Source organism: Epinephelus fuscoguttatus, linkage group LG10 (assembly GCF_011397635.1).
Source record: "Epinephelus fuscoguttatus linkage group LG10, E.fuscoguttatus.final_Chr_v1".
NCBI lineage: Eukaryota > Metazoa > Chordata > Actinopteri > Perciformes > Serranidae > Epinephelus > Epinephelus fuscoguttatus.
This window is the reverse complement of record NC_064761.1, coordinates 32,671,164-32,694,876: the sequence shown is the minus strand read 5'-3', so window position 1 is coordinate 32,694,876 and position 23,713 is coordinate 32,671,164. Positions and strand designations below refer to the sequence as shown.

Sequence of the window (23,713 nt, the reverse complement as noted above, 5' to 3'; positions counted from 1 at the left end):
AGAGGAGAACCAACAGGGTCCACAGTGAATTAAGGTCAAAAGCTGTAAGACACTAAACCTGGTATTTGTATTGTGATGACATGCTCACTGTTTTGGCTAATGTGAGGGACTTGACTTAAAAGCAGTACAAAAAGCAGAGAGGTGTTGTTCGAAAGATTCATCAAGCAACTCAATTTGTGACTTTACATTAGATTTGCACTGATGGAGAAGCAGCACCCTCTGATGGTCAAAAAGCAGAACAATTTTAAAGTCTTGATGCAAGCTTTGGCACTCTATGCTGGATCTAATTAAGCACTAACAGTGTAAACAGTTGAGATAATATATTCTGTATATAATGTTACACAAATATAGATATGGAAAGAGACTACACAATGTAGTTAAGACTTGCATCCTGTCATCCCTCTCCCCCATCAAATCTACACTCAACTGTACCAAAGTTCACCAAGGTAAGAAGTGGTACAAGTGTTTATTGTGATATTAAGTAAGTTGTTTTTGTGTGGCATATGTACATGTCATTTTGGACTATATACTGTAATTCAGAAAAACAGCGTATTGTGCCAATGTATAAAATTGGTATGATAAACAGGCATCCACTGTACAGTGGATGGCAAAGTTGAGCAAGGAAATAACAGCACAGGACACGGTTACCATAGGTTGGTACTTAACTGTTAATACAATAAAGTAAATCACCATCAAGGATAATGTGGAAAAATTTTGCATTCCATTACATTTAATTAATAAGAGATACTCTTGAATATAATATAATGTTAATGTTAATGTTGTGGGATGTTTTGTAGGGCTTTTGTTCTTGGATGCAATTGATTTGCAGATTTATGTGTTGCTGAGCAAAAGACAAAACATAACTGATGAAGAATCCTCATCAGTGGGGCTGTAAAGTTCTGGGTGACTGGTCCACTGTCTGGTTGTTATGCAATTGTCTGACTGAATTCTCACTGGTCAGACAATCGCTCACGTCACTTTAATAAGGCCGTGTGTCCACCAAAGTGTTTCTTTTCCCAGCTGAAAAACGACAGCTGTTTTTGTTCAGCACTTTTATTTGTCCACTGTGAGGATTAGTCTTTGCTGTTTGTCCTGCCCCTTCTCCACTGTGATTGGATGGCTGGTGACAGTGACAAACGCAGAGTTAACTCTCATTTTTAATTGGAAAAACAGGTAAATAATCACACAAGACATACGTTGTTGGACTTATCACTATTGGTTTATTTTACTAATCCTCCAAAAATACACTGCAGTTCAAGGCTGGATTATAAGGCTTCTGAGAGCCCTTGTTGTAGTGGCAGGATGGCTATCATTAGCTTCTGAGCTAAAACTAGTAAGTCTCTCTCAAGCATGCAGTGTTACAGAGATATTTAACATTAGTAACATTATGTTGTTTATGACATTGTCAGCCCCAAAGTTAACTTCTGTAGTGTCCATTATGGCAGATTTTTCTCATCAGTCCTTTTCAACAGCAGACTGACTCACACAATGCGCAGTTTTTTGTCAGATAATATGACAATGGAGATCACATTTTTATTTCACTCAAGACATTCCACTTGCCTGAACAGAGTTAACTTGTCCTGGATGAGTGTTAATGTCAAGCCCTTTGACAGGGAAAAATGCTTTGGTGGACACACAAGGAACCAGGTAGAGTGTACTGAATGCACTAAGGTGCTTTAGTTAATCTAGAGGTAACATGCAGATTGTTTTACCCCATCGTCCAGTAGAATGGTGGAAGAGTAGGTAAAATTTCAATTCACCAAGATTTTCTTTAGTTAATTACAGCCCTACTCATCAGCCCACTGTCTAGCACCCGTAGGTGTAGCAGCCTGCTGTGGAGCATAATCCTGTGGTACACTCTCAGGTGTAGCAGCCTGTTTTGAAGTATCAGAAGGTGTAGCCAACTGACTTAACAATTGGGGGAAATAGACAAACACTATATTTACTGTAGTCTATTTAAAGTTTGTGTTGCTGCCAGTAGGCCCCACTTTAGTCTATACATCATTATTTGTACATTATAAGTGCTTAAAGTAATATTTGCAATTAACAAGTTGGTTCAGTGCAATCTGAAGTGGCAACATGTTACAGTAAGGTAGCCCCAAACCAAATCATCCTTGGGGTCCATAAAATCGAGGGCCGGCCCTGCTCCTTGCTATATAACGCTGATGTCTCCCCAGTTTCTGTTATAATATAATATAACTATGTGTTTCAGGCCTTTTTCATGGCAGACATTTTGACCTATCATAGGAGGGAACAAATTACAATGGCTCAGTTCCATCAACTATCCCAGAAAGCCTTTACAGTGAGCAAGCATGCACAGTACCAGGACTATGGAGCTACATTTGTTTCTTCATTATTCAATCAAACAAAGCAGGTTTTGCAATCAAAAAAAAAAAAAAGATTTGAGAGCAAAAGTATCAATATTGCAAGTAAAAAATGATTGATTAAAAATGCAAATCCTAAAGTTTTGTTTGTGAGTCATTTTTTTTCATTTGCAAGTCAAAAAGTTTTGTGAGTAAAAAGTTGAACCTGGTGGGCGGGGCCTAAACTGAAAGCTGTAAGACACATCTCTATTGGCCAGTCTCGGTCGGAATGACAACTTGCAAAGCAACATAGGAGTTTTGTAGTTCACAGGAAATTCAGTGCGAGAGCTGTGGCGAAAATCAATGAGCAGGTATGTTTATACATAACTGATAAAAGCAAGAATGTTTTATTTGAACTGGTGCATGTAGATCACTTTTGTTTAGCCAGGGCAGTACTATTTGACGGTGTAACGGTCAGTACCGTCGATGCCTTGAGGTGTGGCAGTAATGCCGACTGTCGAACGTTTCCAGTGGGAGAGAGGGAATTGTGGGTGTAGCCCACTCTGGAGCCACGTCAAACCCACCAACAGAAACTCTTCTCTCATCCATCAGCGTAGGCCCCGCCCATTAAGTGCAGTTGAACTTGCAAGCAAAACTTTAACTTGCAAGCAAAGAGGACTGATTTATAAGCAAAATGATCACACGTTTTTACTTACAAACTTGATTTTTGATTGCAGTTCAAGAAATATGCTCTCAAAACAGTTTTATATGATTGCAACAAAAAGACACAAAAATACCTCCATACAGGACAATCAAACAAGCTCACCTAAATGGAATGCAGTCATTTTAATGTCACCACTTACAGTTTTCCTATTATGACATGCAAACTCATTACATATTATACTTTCTTAAAAGAAGTTGCACCAGACATTTTCCCTTTTGCATTAACCATATTGCATATGAGATGTTAGTTGGGTTGTAACTTCCTTCCTCAAGAGCATGACACTCAGTCATCACTCTCACCATCAGCAGGGTAACAAATAATCAGAGTTGCTTCTCACTTTCTACCTCGGGTGGAGACTCACAACCACATGCAGAAGGATCAGCAGACTCCATGGATGTTTGAGGCAGGTCCATGGTGACCTCAGAGTTGTTTTCCTTCACTAGGACTAGATCTAGAGCTCCTTAAGATACTGCATTTGTTTGTGGTTGTGCCATTTTCTATATGATACGTACTAGCCTTCAGTAGTTTAGGGGTCTCTGGTGTGAAATCTAATCCTCAACCTGGGAAACTGTGAGGTTGATGTTTCAAATGCACAAAGTAGCACTGGTCTCCTATTGCTCTCCTATTGCTGCATGAGGTGCACAGACTCAGACCTCTGCCTGCACCTAAAAGGTTGTACAGAGTGCAACACAAATCAAACAAGTGTTAAAGATACATTTTATGGCAATTAAAAACACGTTCTGCTGTTTGTGAAACAGTGATAAAATTAATGGCCTCTAGTTTCACAGCTGCGACAGACTGTGGAAACATCAGTGTTCAAATATGCAGCTGGAAAATGTGGTTCCTGTGGTTCTTCAAGATTGTGACACGATTCAAAGAAATGTTTGTGTTGTGGGTCGTCAGGTCGAAACACACCAAAAAACATTAGTGACGTGTGTTTTCCGCTTCATCCGTTTCGTCAGCTAAAGTTCATTTGATGTGGCCCGAAATGCGAAAGGAGAACCAACATGGTTTGAAATGATCATAATAGAGGGAATGAAAGTGTCAAAGATGCAACATGAACATAGCTGATCAGGAAAATGGATTAATGCAAACTAAGTCTGTGTTAATGCCCATGGCAACAAATAATTCAATTTATAAGTTATTGCTAATCGACTTGCTTCTCTCTGCTTCCTCCATGTTTTCAAACATTTCTCATGTGTTCCTGATATGTGGCAGTTATTAGTCTGATTCATGCATTTCGTTGCGTGTTGCCTCCTTTTCACATATTACTTACTTTGTCTCACACTTCACTTCACAAGCCACGTCACTTTCACACATTTTCCACTGTGGTCTAGCGAAGCACCGACTGATGAGTCAAGATGTTTCTTTATACCTCTGGCTGTCAGTCAATGATCACATGATTTCAGATTATTTACATTCAGACTCTGAGAATATCGACACTCAAGCCTGAAGGTGGTTACTGCGAATTGTGTTACCCATTTAGTTTTTGGTGCAACATCGCAGTGACAAAAGCCAACTGCAGCCCAAAGGTCACAGGTCAAAGGTACATCCACAACAAAGATTTTTGTTTTTTCATGTCAGTTTATCTAACTAAATGTAAGAGAGAGGAAGGTCCAAGAATTCAAATAAATAATAAAATATAACAAAATACAGAGGCTGACAAAGACTTAAAGTACCATAGATACAAAGAGAAAACTGAAAATATTGAATCACATCAACTGTAGAGGGGAATAAATAGGTAAACATAACACACTGTGTTAAACTCATCCCATAATGTGTACGTGCCTCAGGCTGCTAGAGCAGAACCACACGCTTTACATTTACTGGAACAATGACAATACTACATGATGCCTCATTTCTTTACTGACCACACACACTCATCACCATAAGACAATTTAAGTTAGCACCGACCCACAGAGGATGCGGCTTGAGCAGTCTTGGTGAAGCAGATGAAAACCACGGGGTCTCTTACAGAGCAAACTGCTGTATAAAAGCGTTGACTTGCACAACAAAGACAACAGGTTCAGTCTGCTGCCAACAACATGCATGCTCTACACGGGTTTCTGCTTTTTCATCTTCTGACATGTCTTGGACTTCACGGTAAGATTCCAACATCTGGTTATTAGTCTCTGATCTACAAATGCTACATTAACTCATCACCTTTTCCTCTTATCATGTCAGCACTTGGGAGTGAAATCATAAATGGTAAAAAGGTCCCTGAGAACTTAATGCTGTATATGGCCTCGGTGCAGAACAACGAGGGACAACATGTGTGTGGAGGATTCCTAATCAATGAAGACTTTGTGCTCACTGCTGCACACTGTGATGACGGGTTAGTTACCTTTCCTCTTTGAGCAATCTTTGATCCATCTGATCAGAAATGAAAAGAACTCAATCCTCACCACTAGATCCCTTAAAATCCTTTTAAATCTTACACACTGAACCTTTCAGAAACAATACTAACAACTTTTTACTTATCACTGACCCAGGAAACCTACAAGTGTCGTCCTTGGCACCCACAATCTCAAGAAGGTTGATAATGACACAATGAGATACAGTGTGAAGACATGCAAGCATCCATCTTATGAGAGTGTCTCAAAGGGGGATGACATCATGCTCCTCAAAGTAAGTGGATATTTAAACAGCCTACCAATGTCAGTGAAGCATTTTTACAATAAAATCTCTTACTTTCATGTTCTGTTTAACACAGTTCAAATCCCCCCATAACTCTAAAAACAGAATACTCTCATCAATATTCAGTGCACCTCCATCTTCAAGCAATTCCTTTTGAACTTGAGGTCTGATGGAGAATATCAGTGTTTGCTAATTTTAAATTTCCACTTTGTGTGTCTTCAGATGTATGCTTTAAATCCACCCTTACTCATTTTAAATTTTCACCTTGTGTCTCCAGTTGTCAAAGAAAGCTCGACTGAACAAGAGAGTACAACTGATTAAACTTCCGAAGAATGAGATTAAAATAAAGGATAAAGCAAAGTGCCGTGTGGCTGGATGGGGTTACACGGAGACTGGTGGTAAAAAGGTTGACGTGCTGCAAGTGGCAGATGTGTCTATCATAAACCCAGAGGTCTGTAAGGAAGAATGGCTTAAAGTTCCATCTAAAGTTCAAGTTAAACTTCCTGCCAATGTTATCTGTGCAGGTGGATATGGCACAAAGAAAGGATTCTGCCGGGTATGATTTCTGTACTTTCTTTAAAATAAAAAAACTCAGTTTGTTTCTAGTCGAAACATTTCTAGTCTCAGAAATTGAATAAAAAAAGTTTCTTTGTTTTCACAGGGAGATTCTGGTGGTCCTCTGGTGTGCGGCGGGGAGGCAGTTGGTGTTGTGTCTTTCAACATGAACGGCAACTGTGACTACCCAAATGTACCCAATGTCTACACGAATATATCAAAATACCTTTCCTGGATCAAAAAGATTCTCAAGCAAAGGAACTGTTAAATGTAACAATTCAGCATACTTTTACTGTATTATACTGGCTCCCTGGCTCCACTTCCACATCAGGTCAACTGATGCTGTTACTGCCTTTAAATCTTTTTTTTGTGTTGTACAATAATTATTGTTCTCTACCTACTGTTACTGTTATTAAATCCATTATGCCTTGTAAATTTCCAAACTTCAAAACTGTGCTTTTTTGCTTTAAAAGTGCTTTATAAATAAAACTATAATTTTTATCATTACTATCATGGAGGTACTGCTGTCTTTAAGATGCTCTGTCAGTGTTAAGCTCTTTGTCTGAGAGGAAAATAAAAGTTCAATGTGAAATGTCAAATACTGTACTTCCTATGGTTACACAAAAAATATATATTTATTTAAATCTAAAAATATATTCATTCATTGCATGTACAGCCATACTTTCAAACATTTTGGTGACATCTCAGCATCCTGAATTGCCAACTCCTTCGTTACAGTAACTCTGCACTCCACTTCACCACATTACATGTTGTATGGGTTGTAGCTGCTGTGCTAGTGGGCCACACAAGTGTCACATTAAACTGAAAAACACCTGTGGTGACTGACTGTGATCAAAACATTCAGACATTCATTCTTTTTCTTCTCGATATGGGTACAGAAAGGATTGAACGCAAGTGTAATTGACTGAAGAGGTTGAAATACTACTTAGTACTGGGTTACTTCAATCGATACCTCTATGGTATTGAGTATGAATGTGCAGCCCTACTAAAGAGTGTCAGAAATCTGCCAGACAGACAAAATGAAGCTTGGCTGAATTTCAATCAGAACTGATCCATTCAGCCACAAACTGACTGAATGATCAATTCTCCACTCCGCAACTCAAACTCACCAAACTGCTACTGAGCACATGGATCCAGACAGACCCCTAAAAATCTATGAATAAAGAGGGGCCGCAGAGTGATCACAAAGTTTGCTGACCTGTTCATCTTTTTGGGAAACTCAGTCTACAGTACCACATCATTGACACACATGTTGGAGCTCATTTTAGGGCTGAGCAACGTGAGGAAAATACACAATAATGTTGAATATTGCACTCAAAATATTAGTTGTGATAACTAAATAGATAATAAAATTTTCTCAGCTCTGTTGTCCTGCTGCTTTCGGTATTCTGCTAAAATACAAGACGTAGCTTGCTGAAACAAAATAAATAAAAGGAAATTATTTCCCACATTTTTTATTGATTAAACTGAACAATAAACTGAATATAAAAAGCACCAATAAAAATAAATGATATACTTTAATGTCCAGTTTCTACTGCTACTGTCTTTTGAAATCCATAACAAAGATTTTTGTTGTGTTTATCTAACTAAATGTCACGTAAGCTGTTAAGCTTCACAGAGAAGGTCCAAGAATTCAAATAAACAATATAACATAAAATACAGAGGCTGACAAAGACTTAAAGTACCATAGGTACAAAAACAAAGCTGAAAATATTGAATCACATCAACTGTAGAGGGGAATAAATAGGTAAACGTAACACACTGTGTTAAACTCATCCCATAATGTGTACGTGCCTCAGGCTGCTAGAGCAGAACCACGCGCTTTACATTTACTGGTACAATGACAATACTACATGATGCCTCATTTCTTTACTGACCACACACACTCATAACCATAAGACAATTAAAGTTAGCACCAACCCACAGAGGATGCGGCTTGAGCAGTCTTGATGAAGCAGATGAAAACCACGGGGTCTCTTACAGAGCAAACTGCTGTATAAAAGCGTTGACTCGCACAACAAAGACAACAGGTTCAGTCTGCTGCCAACAACATGCATGCTCTACACGGGTTTCTGCTTTTTCATCTTCTGACATGTCTTGGACTTCACGGTAAGATTCCAACATCTGGTTATTAGTCTCTGATCTACAAATGCTACATTAACTCATCACCTTTTCCTCTTATCATGTCAGCACTTGGGAGTAAAATCATAAATGGTAAAAAGGTCGCTGAGGGCTCAATGCTGTATATGGCCTCGGTGCAGAACAACAAAGGACAACATGTGTGTGGAGGATTCCTAATCAATGAAGACTTTGTGCTCACTGCTGCACACTGTGATGACGAGTGAGTTTCCTCTTTCAGCAATCTTTGATTCATATAATTAGACGTCAATTTAAAAATACTTCAAGATATATAAATAAACATGTTAAACACAAGTTAAAATTTATTAGTATGGGGGTGACCTCTAGCTCGCTGGGTTGAGTTTGTGTACTATGCCCCCCCCCCCATCCCAATCACCACCACCACCACCACCACCACCACCACCAAAAAATGTATTAATATTCTTCTTGCTACGATTTGAGAAATTTCACTGACAACCTCTCCATGATCTCTCAATCAGCAGCATTACACGTGTTGTTCTTGGCACCCACAATCTCAAGAAAATTAACTACGTAAACATACGATACATTAAAGAGAGATACAAACACCCATATTATGAGACAGTAGGAAAGGGAAAGGACATCATGCTCCTCAAAGTAAGTACATATTCTCAGGTGACATCATACATTTTTTGTTCAAATGATTTATTTTTATTATCAGCTCCATATTCCAACACTTGTTAAACTGAATTCCGGTGAATTTAAAAAAGTTATGAAATCAGACATTGCTAGTTTTGAAGTTTTATTTTCTGATGTCTCCAGCTGGCTGAGAAGGCTCGACTGGACAACCGAGTCCAAACCATTCCACTTCCCAGACCTGAAACAAACATAAAAGAAAACCAAAGCTGCAGTGTAGCTGGATGGGGTTTCACAAGTACTGGTGGTAGCGTTGTTGATGATCTGAGAGTGGTGGATGTGTCTATCATCAACCTGCAAGTCTGTAAGGAGAAATGGTCTGGTCTTCCTCTTCCTGACAGTGTTATCTGTGCAGGTGGATATAAGACCAAGAAAGGATTCTGTCAGGTATGTTTTCTGTCTGTTTGTAGAAAATGTCAGCTTCTGTGGAAACATGCTGCAATCATCTTCAGTCAAATAATGAATGAAGAATTTCTTCCTCCTCACAGGGGGATTCTGGTGGTCCTCTGGTGTGTGACGGGAAGGCTGTTGGAGTCGTGTCTTTCAACAACAACAAAAACTGTAACTACCCAAATGTGCCCAACGTCTACACGGAGACCTCAGAATATCTTGGCTGGATCGAAAGCATCATCAAACCTTATGAGTAAAATCATGCACGAAATTTTGCTTCAGCAAACATTCATTGAAATACGCAGGTTTGTAGTGACTCAGATTGCTCTGACAGTGTGACTGAAATTCAAAATAAAGCTTCATTTAAAAAAACATGTTTAATTTCCTTCTGTAACAACCTCATCAGAACACATAAAATGTGTAATTTTGAATTTGTGAATCTGTGCTGACATGATAGCAAATGACATGGACCTCATACTGTCTCGTCCATGAAGTTATTATAATCAGGAGAGAGTTAGGTGTAATGACTGTAATGACTGGTGAGTTACCTTTCCTCTTTCAGCAATCTTTGATCCATCTGATCAGAAATTAAGAAAAAGAAAAGAACGTAAAATTTTGTGCATTTTTCTTTGTTTTGTCGCCACAACTTAAAGGTCCAGTGTGTAGGATTTAGAGGTATATATTGGCAGAAATGAAATATATTATACAACAGTTAGTTCCAACCGAGTAATTTGATTGGACGAGATGCATTCCGTGAGTGCTGATATAGGGCCAGATCTACTAAAGGTTTCCGTGTATAAAAATGTGTGCAAACTCATTGCACACACAAGAAAATGTACAAACTGATTTACTAACAGTACACACTAAGGGTTGCGTCTTTCAAAGGTGCAAAATAGAGCGTCTGCATCCAGTTAATACGTTTGCTGCAATGAATATGCAATATGGGGCATTTACACGCAACTGTGCGTGTGCTGGCAGGAGAAAATGTAAATATATTAATTTAGCACACGCAAAGTGATTTATCAAACCTGAAAGCAATTTTGCTCATAGAAACTGCATCTATATTTAACACGTGTCAAAGGGAGGTGCAAACGGTTTGTATGCGTAATTGCGCGCACGTGGCTGCGGTTAGTCTTGCAAGAAGGTGACATCGAAACGATGAAAGAAGACGTAGAGAATGCATTTTTCATCCTTGTGTGAAGCAAGCAACACGGGCTGGAGCAGAATGCCATGCTGGAGGAGAACTCCTCCTGTCTGACATACTAACACGCACACACACACGCACACACACACACACACACACACACACACACACACACACACACATTAAACACGCAATTGAATGAATGAATGAACATTGTAAGTGGTTCAGCCGCAGTACCGCCGGCTGGCGCGGTCACTGTTGGGATTACATTCATTTTTTATTATTAACAAAATGTTTTTTTATTGACCGTATGAATGGTTTTGTTTTCAAATAAATATTTGGAAACGAAAATGTATGCTTTGGTGTACTTTTACAGAGTTTTGCAATATGTATAGCAGCCTATTGTATGTATCAAAATGTATCATTTTCAGCAGCAGTCGGAGGTATAAATGCTCAGAAGTGTAGTGTGTTTCATTTTTGTAACTTAAAGGCTTCAGAAAACATACAAGACACATTTTTAGGAAAAGTCATAGGAAGAGAAGCTTGTAGGTTTTATCTAAACAGAGTTATTTGCATTATAAAAACCCAAACAGACCGTCGTGGCGGTTCTAGTGTTAAACATAATGCTGTAGATTAGAATACGAGTGCTAGTGTGACCCAATAAACTGCAGAGCATTGCAAAGTTAAGCAAATCAACATTTACTGAAAAAAAGATGACTGAAGTCACTCTCTAGATTCCAAATATTATTATCAAACAAAATATACAGTCTCATTAATGTCTCATTATGTTAAGCCACGCAAAATCATATTAAAGACACATTGTTTCAGTCACAAAATATTCACAGCCAATATAAGAAAACTTAAACATGACAGTTGAGTGTATTATTTGTGTTTCCTTTTATGCAGGTGGAACTTGCCCGCCATGCGCACCTCTCCTCCCACTCCGGTGCCTGGCTGTTGGTCACAGATTTCTTCCCATATAGCGTTCCTTTGTGAGACAGTCAGGTTTCTTTGCTGTAGCTCATTTAAGTATTTATTGGCCTCATCAACCAACACCTCTAATTCCATAGGGTCGAATTTCACTTTGCGCTTTCTCTCCTAACTCGCCATGCTGCAAACCATAAAACACGCAAAACCCTCATTTAAATAGGGTGTCTCCAACACGTTTGCACCTCTTGTCATTTACGCAATCACTCTTAGTAAATCACCCGCAAACCGTGGTTCAGCCCCACACGCAAAATTCTAGATTGCGCAGGCAAATTAGTACAGGCAAAATGGGATCTTAGTAGATCCGGCCAATAGAGTATAACATCAATGGGACATTTAACAGTAAAATCACTCTGCTCACAGGTGTTACAAATATAAATACAACCGTTAATTAACCAACTGTCACACACGCTACATTGACGCAAACTGACACTATAGCATTACACCAAGAAGATGGATATTTTCCCCAAAATTACATTTGAATTAAATTATGAGTGGTTGTCAGGAGAGGACGAGGAAAAGGAAAGCCAGGACTCGAGGACTCCGGAGCAAAAATGAAGCGAACACAGTCAGGAATTATCAGTGATCATCTGATGAGGTACTGATGAGGATGAGGAAGAGTGGAAGCTGAATCCGGCCGTGCCAACATCCAGGTTTGCCAACGTTTCATCAGCCGAACTGGACGAAGTTACACAGTTGCAGATCAATGTAAATACAAAGTAGCTTGTGAGTTCCTGGCGTGTGTTCTGCGTTGCCTGGCAACAGACTGGGGGAACTGTTTTTTTTCGCGGAGCTACATAACATACTTAAATAATTTATTTTTTCACCTTTTGTTAACATTTCCTTACTCAGCATTGCTGTTTAAGCTGTTGTTGAACTTTTGTATATCGTCACGGCTGTAATTGTCTTCGGCACTCGGCCTGCGGCCTTGTGCCTATGACCAAATCACAACCGTGATCATATACAGTACAACATCACTCCCTCTCATGTGATATTGCTTAAATATAATAAGGGTGTTTTCATTTGTGTATAATAACCAGAAAATAAGAATTGTTGTGTTTTTGTTACCTTAAATTAAGACGTTTACATCTACACAGGGAGCAGGTCCTTGTCCCATGTTTGTACAGTAGCCCAGAATGAACAAACCAAACACTGGCTCTAGATAGGGCCATCTGAGTTTTCGCATCAGTAACCATAATTAACATCGCCCCGCGACAAGCAGAATCTGAGAAACACAGATTTTTTTTTCACATGAAACTACTTTATTAAGTGTTTTACCAGTTTGAATCACCTTGTCCATTTGTTTTGGAGAGGAAGAACTCTACGAATAATTTGGCTCAAAGTAAAAACCTCCTAAACAATAAACACTGAAGGAATTCTAACCAGGAAAGTTTCGCAGACCGGGCAAGGCGGAGGCGCAGCGCACCTGCGCTTCGCCAACTGGGTGTGGCCAGGCGGATTTTGCAAGTTTGGCACACTGTGTGTGCTGGCGCAACTACTCGTCTGTCCCACCTCCATCCCTCCTACCTGCGCAAGCCAGAAAGAAGGAGGAGAGAAGGCATGGAGTGGGTTTTACACACATCACACCAATCAAATGAGCTCCTCTCCTCGCCCGCCGCGAGGTGTAATGAGAGTTTACTCAATTCGCCATGGCAGAAGAGAGCAGCAGCGTCAGACGGCCAAACTTCTCTCAGGAGGAAACTGATGTTCTGGTCTGGGAGGTCCAAGCTCACAGTGTCCGAATATACGAACTGCGAGCAGACCTCCACGGGCTGATGATGCAAAGGTAGCCTGGGAGGAGGTCACCACAATTGTAAATCAATGTTGCGTTTCTCTCGTGCACGCGCGCTCTCTCTTTCTCTCTTGCAGTCTCACTCTGTTTCTTTTCTTTTGGCTTTTCTAAGATGACAGATGTTGAATATATACTCCCTATCTGATGCTGTGGCTGTTTGTGCTTGGCTGAGAGGGATATGAACTCATTAGTTTGCAGCTGTGTTAATCAAATCAGGTTGGGTTTCCATTACGCGTGCCAAACGGTGCCAATCCCCTTTGATCTGACATCAGATGTGACGGGACAGTCGATATAGAGATACATTTATGTGCTGATTGCAGATAGTTGCATTGAATAGTGGTTTTTTTGGGGTATTTATTGCATCGTTAATGTGCCTGACATTCTGGAAACCTGCCTGTGAGGTTTTGGTGACGTGTGCGCACTGTCCGCCACTCAGCCAAACTTCGGCTTACAACGGTTGCGCTCCCCATGCGCTGACAGTAGACGTGGTTTCAGTTGGCGAGCTTTTAGTGCACCTTCGGCGAAGCCTTTTGGCACGAAACTGTCACTGCGCCAAGCTGGATCTGTCGACACCTCCCCCTGCTGCGCCGCCACACCCATCTCAGCGCACCTCGGTCTGACAAACTACCAAACTGAGCGTGCCTTGGGTTGCGCTGCTCGAAACTAGCTCTGCACGGGGTTCGCCACCCTGCGCTGCGCCGGGAAACTAGAGCCCTAGACCTCTGATCACTGAACCTTTCAGAAACACTACTAACAACTTTTTAAATGATCACTGACCCAGGAAACCTACAAGTGTCGTCCTTGGCACCCACAATCTCAAGACGGTTGATAATGACACAATGAGATACAGTGTGAAGACATGCAAGCATCCATCTTATGAGAGTGTCTCAAATGACATCGTGCTCCTAAAGGTAAGTGGATATTTAAACAGCCTACCAATGTCAGTGAAGCATTTTTACAATAAAATCTCTTACTTTCATGTTCTGTTTAACACAGTTCAAATCCCCCCATAACTCTAAAAACAAAATACTGTCATCAATATTCACTGCACCTCCATCTTCAAGCAATTCCTTTTGAACTTGAGGTCTGATGCTTGAGAGTATCAGTCTTTGCTAATTTTAAATTTCCACTTTTTGTGTCTTCAGTTGTCTAAGAAAGCTTGACTCAACAAGGGAGTACAACTGATTAAACTTCCAAAGACTGACATTGAAATAAAAGATAAAGCAGAGTGCCGTGTGGCTGGAAGGGGGTTCCACAAAGACTGGTGGTAGAGCGGCTGACGTGCTGGAAGATGTGTCTGTCATAAACCCGGAGGTCTGTAAGAAAGAATGGCTTAAAAGTCCATCCTTAAAACTTCCTGCCAATGTTATCGGTGCAGGTGGATATGAGACAAAGGAAGAATTCTGTCAGGTATGTTTGCTGTCCTTTCTTAAAAAAAAAAAAAAACGGCTACTGGTGTTGTGTCTTTCAACAAGTTTGCAAACTGTAACTACCCAGATGTACCCAACGTCTACACTAATATATCAAAATACCTTTCCTGGATCAAAAAGATTCTCAAGCAAGGGAATTGTTAAATGTAACAATTCTGCATACTTTTACTGTACTGCACTGGCTGCCCAGCTCTGGAACAGCCTTCCACTTCCACATCAGGTCAACTGATGCTGTCACTGCCTTAAAATCTTAAATCTTCTGTTTTACAATAATTATTGTTTTCAACCTCCTGTAACTGTTATTATATCCATCATGTCTTGTAAATTTCCAAACTTTGACACTGTGCTTTTTTCTTAAAAAATGCTCTATAAATAAAACTGGAATTATTATTATTACTATCGTGGAGTTACTGCTGTAGGGCTGGTACCTGCGGTTATTACACAAGTTAGTTAGTAACACGTCAGGCAGGAAATCGAAAGCATGGGATCATTTTGAGAAGGTGAAGGATGAACCCAAGGTGGTGTGTAAACTCTGCAGGCAAACATTTGCCTATCATTGGTTGACTACAAACACGACGTATCATCTGAAAACATATAAGTAGCTACATGCCCATTAGCCACTTAGCACAATCATTACTTTTTTGCTGACAGCATCTTTAACAGGAGGCTCGCTCAGTGTGTAACGTACACTTGTAGATAAAATATAGGCCTATATTAATGAAGGTTCATTAGTATGGTTTTCTATTTCTCTGTTGAACTCAAACTATTGTGTTGCCCTGCCCTAAATATATAATTAAATTAATATCGTAAACACACAGGCAACTACTGGACTAATGACCCTAAATGATGACTATTGGTCAACTAGGCAAATTCTTAGTCGAGGCCAGCCCCAATATCAACACAACACCACTTTATCCTGTTAGAACAATATTCACTTGGATTCATTTTTATGAAAAACACTTTTGATTCTTTCCTCGGTAAACAGCATGAATAGCATACAAGATAATCGAGGAACAGGCACATATTCTGAGTTTGTAATAGAGGCAGGGGGTCACCACTTTTTTCGTTTTGGTCTCTCTTCTCTACCATGCCACCAAGGGGTTACGATCTTCTTTGGTGCTCATGGTTATATATGTATGCGCAATCTAAGCAGTTAACTAACATAAGCTCAAGTGGATAGCCAACAACCCGGCTTTATACATCCAAAAATTTCTATAAAAATGAACTGCCTGGCAACCAGACCAGGCATTTAATCAAGACAGACATTTATTTGTTTAAGTGTGGCCACACCGGGCTAGTAAAAGGAACTGAGCGTTTATTTGAGACTAGGCTTTTAGCTGAAGTTTTACAGTATATGAACCCACATGGAAAGTGTTTGGTCAGTACTCACTGGTCCTTGGGAACTCAGGGAACAGTTGCAACTCATACAGCTCAGTCCAGGCGTGTCTGGTAGGTGGGCTCTTCTGGCAAATCCTGAGCACCTAATAATAACAATAATAATAATACAGTCATAAACACCACGACTGCAGCAGATTGTGTAGTAGCATCCAAAACACACCATTTAGAAATCCAAACACCATACTCACCCAGAAACTCGATGCAAAAGGTGTTTCCCACAGTCTCTACAGCTGTCCCAATTCAGTTCCTGTTACCTAGCAACCAGCTGCGCGTGACAAGAGGAGTAAGCTAGTAAGTTAGCCGTTAACCGTTAGCTAGTGAACAACTGTCAGTTAACTTTGTTTAACTATACTACTAATGTCATTTAACTTTGACAATATTAAAAAAAAACATCTTGTCATCATCTAGCACATATTCAGTACACAGATAGATAGATTATTTTCCTTTTCCTAAACCAACCCAGACCCCTGTGCTGCAGGTTGAACCTGAGTGTTCCTGTGCTGGACAGATTCAGATACACGGTCAAACTAGCATAGACCGTAAGCTAACGTTAGTTAATGAGGGTGACAGCTAACTAGCAACAGTCCGCCGCGTTTGCCTCAATTAAGCGAAATTAAAACAAACAGCTCGAAACAAGGCTTACTTTACCGTTTTACAGAGTAATAAAACAATGTAAAACGTCCGGCTTCTAAATTAATAAATAAATAGTTACTTACTAACTCACTTACTTGAATAGTAACCGGCCGCATCCGTGTTTTGGCTGTCAGTTAGCTTTTCACACTCGCTCACTTTAGCCCCGCCCACTCATAACGGTTAGCTTACAGCGCTTGTCGCTGATTGGCTAATACAGAAGTCTGACACCTGGGTTGCGTTCAGGTTCAGCCTCAACAACATGTAGCAAAACGTCTAATTTAACAGTGACGATGGTGCGTTGAAGACCCTGTTGTGTTAAGCAGGGGCATTGAAGGCAGGGTTGAATTAAGTTTTCAGACTTTTTTGGGCTGGTCATCTTTAAACATCACATTCTGTGAATCTTGGCTTCTTTACAGGTGACTCTGTGTGGTCTAAAGAGACCCGGAGACACTCATTAGCAGATTATTTCCACTGTGGCAACAAATCAAACTAAGAGAAAGATGTTACACGTGGTTTACTGGCATTTTTAGGAATGACTATCTCATACAGACTCACGGTAGAAAGACATATTTGCTCTAACATCGAAACACGAGGCTACAACGACCCAAAACACAACTCAACAGACTCACTCAGAGAGATGACAGACTCATTGTTTGACTGTGGGAGGTTTGTGAGGCACTGCAGGGGTCAGACATGAACTGACAGAGTGGCGCCCAACAGTGGTCAAGAAGCAGAGTTGCTCTTTGCTGTGACTGGCCCTCACTGCTGGGTATAATGGTGTTACATGACAGGACAGCAGCAGCTTGCAATTATGTATATCAAATAGTACATTTGCTGGTGTGGTATCTGAATGTAAATCTGTGAAGAGAAAACACTGAATAATGTAGTCTTGTATAATGCTTCAGACACTGAATAAATACAAATGTGTGACTTATTCCATGTGAAATCATTTGCAACGAAAGTCTACTTGTGAAAAGAAAAAAACATGACAGAAAGGGTTTCAGATTCACAACATATTACATATTCATATATATAATATATTTCCCTCTCTGGATCTGTGTACTTTTGTGCTCTCATGTACTAACTAGAGCACTAGTTTCATAATTTGTGAGAACAAAACTCAAACTTGAACCACATGGAAACTGTGGTTATGTGGTTTGTCTAGTTTGTTGCGCATTTCGGAGAAATGTTTCAGTGGGTTGTGCCAAGTATTTCCACACCAAAGACTTCTGGTGTTGCGTATGTGTTTTTCACTTGAGAGATTAATGGAGCTAAAGCTCACTTGGTGTAACAAAGTTGTATCCACACACAGGGAGATGAGAAGGTTCAAAAAGGCCCCAAAATAAACAAAACAAGGAGAATCAAAGCATCTAAAAAAAAAAAAAATTTAAATGAGGACGAGAAGGAAGAAAATATTCATGCAACAGTCAGTCACGTAGTAATTATACATATGCTTCACCTTTGCTGCACTACCAGATCTGCAAACAGTTGTTTCATTAACAGTATCTATAACATCAGTGCCTGAACCCATGACCCTGATGCATACAAGATGAAAGATAAGACAGAAAAAAAATAATGCATGCTCTTCACAAATCATGTTCTGACATGTCTGGGAAACATGTAATTAAAAAAATCTAATTATAAGTCACCAGCCTACAAATGGAATATTAACCTAACTCATTATGATATTTTTCTTGCTGTTTCAGAGTTTAGGATTGGAATCACACATGGAGCAAAGCTGTACAGTATATGACCTTGGTAGAGGACAACAGAGGTCATCAGAATCAGAGTGCCTTTTATTGTGATTGTATCATTAAAACAATAAAATTAGGAGTGCTACTCCTGTAAGATGCTGACTGATAAGCAGGATTTATACATGTGCAGCAGGCCCTATGTACGTTGCCTATGCCACAGTGAGCATTTATACTTGTGCAGTGGTGTGTCTGTGTCACTCTACAGTTACACCTCCTAAACACTAATCAGCGACGGGGTTTCTGTAAAGTTTAGCTGATTCAAAACACACATTAAACACACATTAAACATGGCTTAATAGAGACAGTTTCAAACACAAGTACATAAATTGGCTTCACTATAACTCGCAGCATTCACAGACAAACAACTGTCTTTATCAGGACACATTTTCCCCACAAATACAACATGCTAATGTTATTAGCACAAGCCTATGGCATTTTACATTGTATAAATTAGCCTAGCAGCTAGTGAATGTTTCCTCTTCTCATATGAAGCCAGGGACAACAGCAACATTTAACAAAGGTAACGTTACAAAATTCTGCTCCATTACAACTCACAGGGTTCACTGACAAAACAACGGTCTTATACTAAACACGTTTTTCAAACAAATATAAGATGCTAACATTATCAGCACAAATCTATGGCATTTTACACTGTGTAAATTAGCCACATCCTCCATACATTCAACCATCCAATCTACACAATAATAAATAATAAACAATAAACAAGTGTAATAGGTAAAAAAACTACACAATGTACGTGTATGAAGGCCCGTTTCCACTGAAGAAGTTCCTGGTAGTATTTGGGGGGCAGGAACTTTACAGGAACGTCCTCTCGCTCGGCCCTCTCAACTGCCGTGTCTCCACTGTGTGGTGGAGTAGGAGGAAGGTTCCTATAAAGTTACCGGGCTCTGGATCTGACCATAATCGTTGCGCGGCCATTTTGACCGGGGCAACGCGGCAAAGAAACAAACAAAGAAGAACAACAACAAAGAAGAAGAAGCAGAAGTACAAAGCAGAAGTAAGAAGAAGAAAGCAGACATAAGAAAGACGATTATCAACATGGAAGGAGCTGAGGTGGTTTCTGGGCTTCTGGCGTGTCTCTTCGTTTACATGGCGGCGGTGGAAGCTATGAACGAGAGCTGCTGTGTTTTAAAAATGCCGGCTATTTTGTTGCTTTCTGTTGACGTTACATCCCGCCTTGAGTATATCTAATCAGCACCAAGTAACCCCCAATCCCCAGCCAGGAGTTTTTCGGGGCCGTTCTGAGTACCTACTCCGAGGAAGGGACTTGTTTAGCCCCTGTAAAAGTTCCGGAACTCTGTCCTTCGGGGGTGGTTCCTGCGGTGGAGACACGCACCAACAGCCCCAGCCCCGTAAAATTACCTTAAGTTCCTGCGGTGGAAATGGGCCTAATATTGCACATATAACACGTGCACATGCACTCATCAGTAGATTCTGCAGTCTTGTGATCTCCATGAATTTGTACATTTTTTAAAGTTCGGGCATGTCAAGCACAAAGTCAGGGCTGGATTTACCCACTCAGGGGCCTTGGGGAAAAAATGAGCTGTAGGCCTCTCAACAAGGCAGACTACTTCAGTCTGTTGCACGTATACACTACACATTCTGATAAGGCATAGTGTCTGCAGATATAAATCTAAGTGCTGCATAATCTAAGTAAAATGTTTTACAGCTTTAAAACTTGTCGTGCCACTCCTTCAGACCACTCGCTGTCAAATAGCAGGAAACTGGCTTCTGTGGTTAAACTGGTTTGTTGCAGAATTCAGACGAAATGTGAGTGCGCTGTTTTCCCCAAGACTTAAAACAGTGAAGTGGTGACGGCTGAAAATCATTAGTATCCGCTATCTTAGTAATTGTATTATTTAAATTAAATAGATAAACAACAAGGTGTCACTGACTCACCAAATACACAATTTAAGTTTGGTCCACAGTGAATAAAATCGAAAGAATCAGAACGTAAATCATGAACGAGCTAAAAGGAACAGGATCAACTAGGATTAACAGTGTAACCCAAAATAGAAACATTTCGACCTCTACATTAAATAATCTTGGGACTGAATCTGCATTCTTCATTTATTGCATAAATCTAACGAAAGTCAGTTCATGTAGCTGAGTAATGTTCATAAACGATGAGGAGAGGAGGTCTTAAAGGGCCCAGAATCAACTGAATCAAGTGTCCTAAATATAAAATGCAGTGATAATAAATGACATAATGATTAAGAAGGGGGAGAATCCAGTACCTGTAAGTCCTCAGCTGTGTTTGTTGGGCATGTTTCCAGATAGTTTTATCCTGCCTGGCAGAGAGAAGGGAAGGTTGACCTCAGGGCTGTGCAGTGACCTTTAGAGGAGCAAGTGCTCACAGTTAAAATGGGGCACATGGGACAATATCTTAAAACACCATACACCGATATACAGTAATCTACAGCTGCTATAGAAACCTATATTCAAACAGAGTGTATCATGGATTTTTATGGGCTTTTTGCCTTTAATGGACAGGACAGTATATGAAATGGGGAGAGAGAGAGCGACACGCAGCAAAGGGCCACAGGCCGGAATTGAGCCTGCAGCCACTGCATCGAGGCAATGCCTCTGTACATGGGGCGCCAGCACTATCCACTACGCTACCAACGCCCCCACTTTAAAATTCTTAAACACTGTACAGTAAAATCACATAAAATATGACGTGTAGCCTAAAATTAGGGCCATTCTGTGCATGAATCCTTTTTAAATCTCATATCACCTTTTAAGGATTTTGTTTTTAATGACATTTATAATATGAGGAAAGTTTTTTAGTTTTAATTTGTTAAATTTCTGAAAAACTCAGGACCACATTAAAACCAATGTTATATAACCAATGCATGATTTGACTTGGACGCTGTGTAACTCTAACAACTTAAGGACAAGGAGTAATCAATCACACAAATGAAACTCACCATCAAAGCACTGGGTTTCTGGGTCTGTCAGCAGCGTCCCAGGGTGCAGCTGCAAACTTTGGCATAGCCGAATGTAGGGCAAGTCACGGGTAACATTTGACACAAATTCCACAGATGAAAGGTTGTCATGTGACATAACATAACATAATGTATGCATGACATGTTAGATGCTTACAATTAATAAAAATATGATGTACAAAAAAAGAAGAGGAATAATTAATTAATGTGACAGATCATCAGATACTGATCGTATACTGTTTGTGTGTCATGCTCTTGAGACATCAGATGACATGAACGAACATGATTATGCAAAGATAATACACACTGCAAAGGTGCAAAAATACATTGCACAGTGAGTGTGGTTAGAGGTCAGGATCAGAGAGATAATAATCACACCATCCAACAAAGCACACTACTGCATAAAAGAGTGGACTTGAAACCCCCCAAGCTGACAAGTCTGTTGTCTTGCTGGCATCATGCATGCTCTGCACAAGATTCTGCTTTTTCATGTTCTGACATGTCTCGGGGGAAAAGGTAAGACTACCAAATCTGGTTATTGGTCTCCAATCATTTAATGGTCATCAGCTTTAATTTGTATTTGTCTTTGCAGCACGTGGGAGTGAAATCATAAACGGGGAAAAAGCCCCGGAGAATTCGATGTTGTATATGGTCTCTCTGCAGAACAACATAAAACATGTATGTGGAGGATTCCTCATCAGTGAAGACTTTGTGGTCACTGCTGCTCACTGCGACTACTTGTGAGTTATGTTCCCTCTTTCACCAACCTTTGATTCATGTAATAATCCATTTAATTGAGCATATATTAGACCTCTAGCTTGCTGCGTAGAATGTGCACCCCATGTAGGCTCAGTCTTTGCAGCAGCCTGTGTTCAATTCAGACGTGCAGCCCTTTGCTGTGTGTCATACCCTTTCTCTCCCTCACCTTTCATGTCTATATTCAGCTCTACGATCAATAAGGGACAACAAAATATATTGATATTCTTGTTCTTACAATTTCAGAAAACATACTGACAACCTCTCCATGATCTCCCAATCAGGGGCTTTACACGTGTTGTTCTTGGCACCCACAACCTCAAGAAGACTGACAATGGAAACATACGATACATTAAAGAGAGATACAAACACCCATCTTACGAGACAGTAGGAAAGGGAAAGGACATCATGCTCCTCAAAGTAAGTGCATATTTTCAGGTGACATCATATATTTTTTGTTCAAATGATTTATTTTTATTATCAGCTCCATATTCCAACACTTGTTAAACTGAATTCTGGTGAGTTTTAAAAAGTTATGAAATCAGTTTTACTTTCTGATGTCTCCAGCTGGCTGAGAAGGCTCGACTGGACAACCGAGTCCAAACCATTCCACTTCCCAGACCTGAAACAAACATAAAAGAAAACCAAAGCTGCAGTGTAGCTGGATGGGGTTTCACAAGTACTGGTGGTAGCGTTGTTGATGATCTGAGAGTGGTGGATGTGTCTATCATCAACCTGCAAGTCTGTAAGGAGAAATGGTCTGGTCTTCCTCTTCCTGACAGTGTTATCTGTGCAGGTGGATATAAGACCAACAAAGGATTCTGTCAGGTATGTTTTCTGTCTGTTTGTAGAAAATGTCAGCTTCTGTGGAAACATGCTGCAATCATCTCCAGTTAAATAATGAAAAAATAATTTCTCCGTCCTCACAGGGGGATTCTGGTGGTCCTCTGGTGTGTGACGGGAAGGCTGTTGGAGTCGTGTCTTTCAACAAGTTTGCAAACTGTAACTACTCAGATGTGCCCAACGTCTACACGGATATCTCAAAACATCTTCCCTGGATCGAAAGCATCATCAATCGTTATGAGTAACATCATGCACAAAGTTTTGTTTCAGCAAACATTCACTGAAATACGAAAGCTGTTGGTGACTCAGATTGCTCTGTCAGTGAGACCAAAATTTAAAAGTAAAGCGTCATTATGAAAAAAAACCAAAACGTGTTATTTCCTTCTGTAACAACCTCATCAGAACACAGGAGAAGTGAAAATTTGAATCTGTGTGAACGTGAAAGCAAATAACATCTACAAGATACTGTCTTATCCATGCACATATGAGTGACCCCTCTCTTGGCTGGTAGTTGAAAGATTAGAGAGCAAGTTTGGCCCTTAAAAATTACGTACTGAGAAATAAAGCTTCTGAGTTTATTGATA

At 40.1% G+C, this 23,713-nt stretch overlaps 1 protein-coding gene across 6 annotated transcripts; it reads left to right on the top strand.

The window, feature by feature from the left end:
• The first annotated feature begins 4,865 nt into the window (after positions 1–4,865).
• LOC125896407 (granzyme B-like) lies at positions 4,866–23,672 on the top strand. Of its 6 annotated transcripts, none has more exons than XM_049588959.1 (5): positions 4,866–5,130; positions 5,212–5,362; positions 5,520–5,655; positions 5,942–6,220; positions 6,326–6,818. In XM_049588959.1, exons 1-5 carry the CDS (start codon positions 5,073–5,075, stop codon positions 6,485–6,487), a joined length of 786 nt encoding a protein of 261 aa, XP_049444916.1. In that variant the 5' UTR covers positions 4,866–5,072; the 3' UTR covers positions 6,488–6,818. The 6 variants fall into 6 exon arrangements, with proteins under 6 accessions (XP_049444916.1, XP_049444918.1, XP_049444919.1 ...); XM_049588961.1 differs by lacking the exons at positions 5,212–5,362; positions 5,520–5,655; positions 5,942–6,220; positions 6,326–6,818 and adding exons at positions 8,431–8,581; positions 8,859–8,994; positions 9,160–9,420; positions 9,522–9,760 and having other exon boundaries at positions 4,872–5,130; XM_049588962.1 differs by lacking the exons at positions 4,866–5,130; positions 5,212–5,362; positions 5,520–5,655; positions 5,942–6,220; positions 6,326–6,818 and adding exons at positions 8,180–8,349; positions 8,431–8,581; positions 8,859–8,994; positions 9,160–9,420; positions 23,216–23,614.
• The last annotated feature ends 41 nt before the right edge of the window (positions 23,673–23,713 follow it).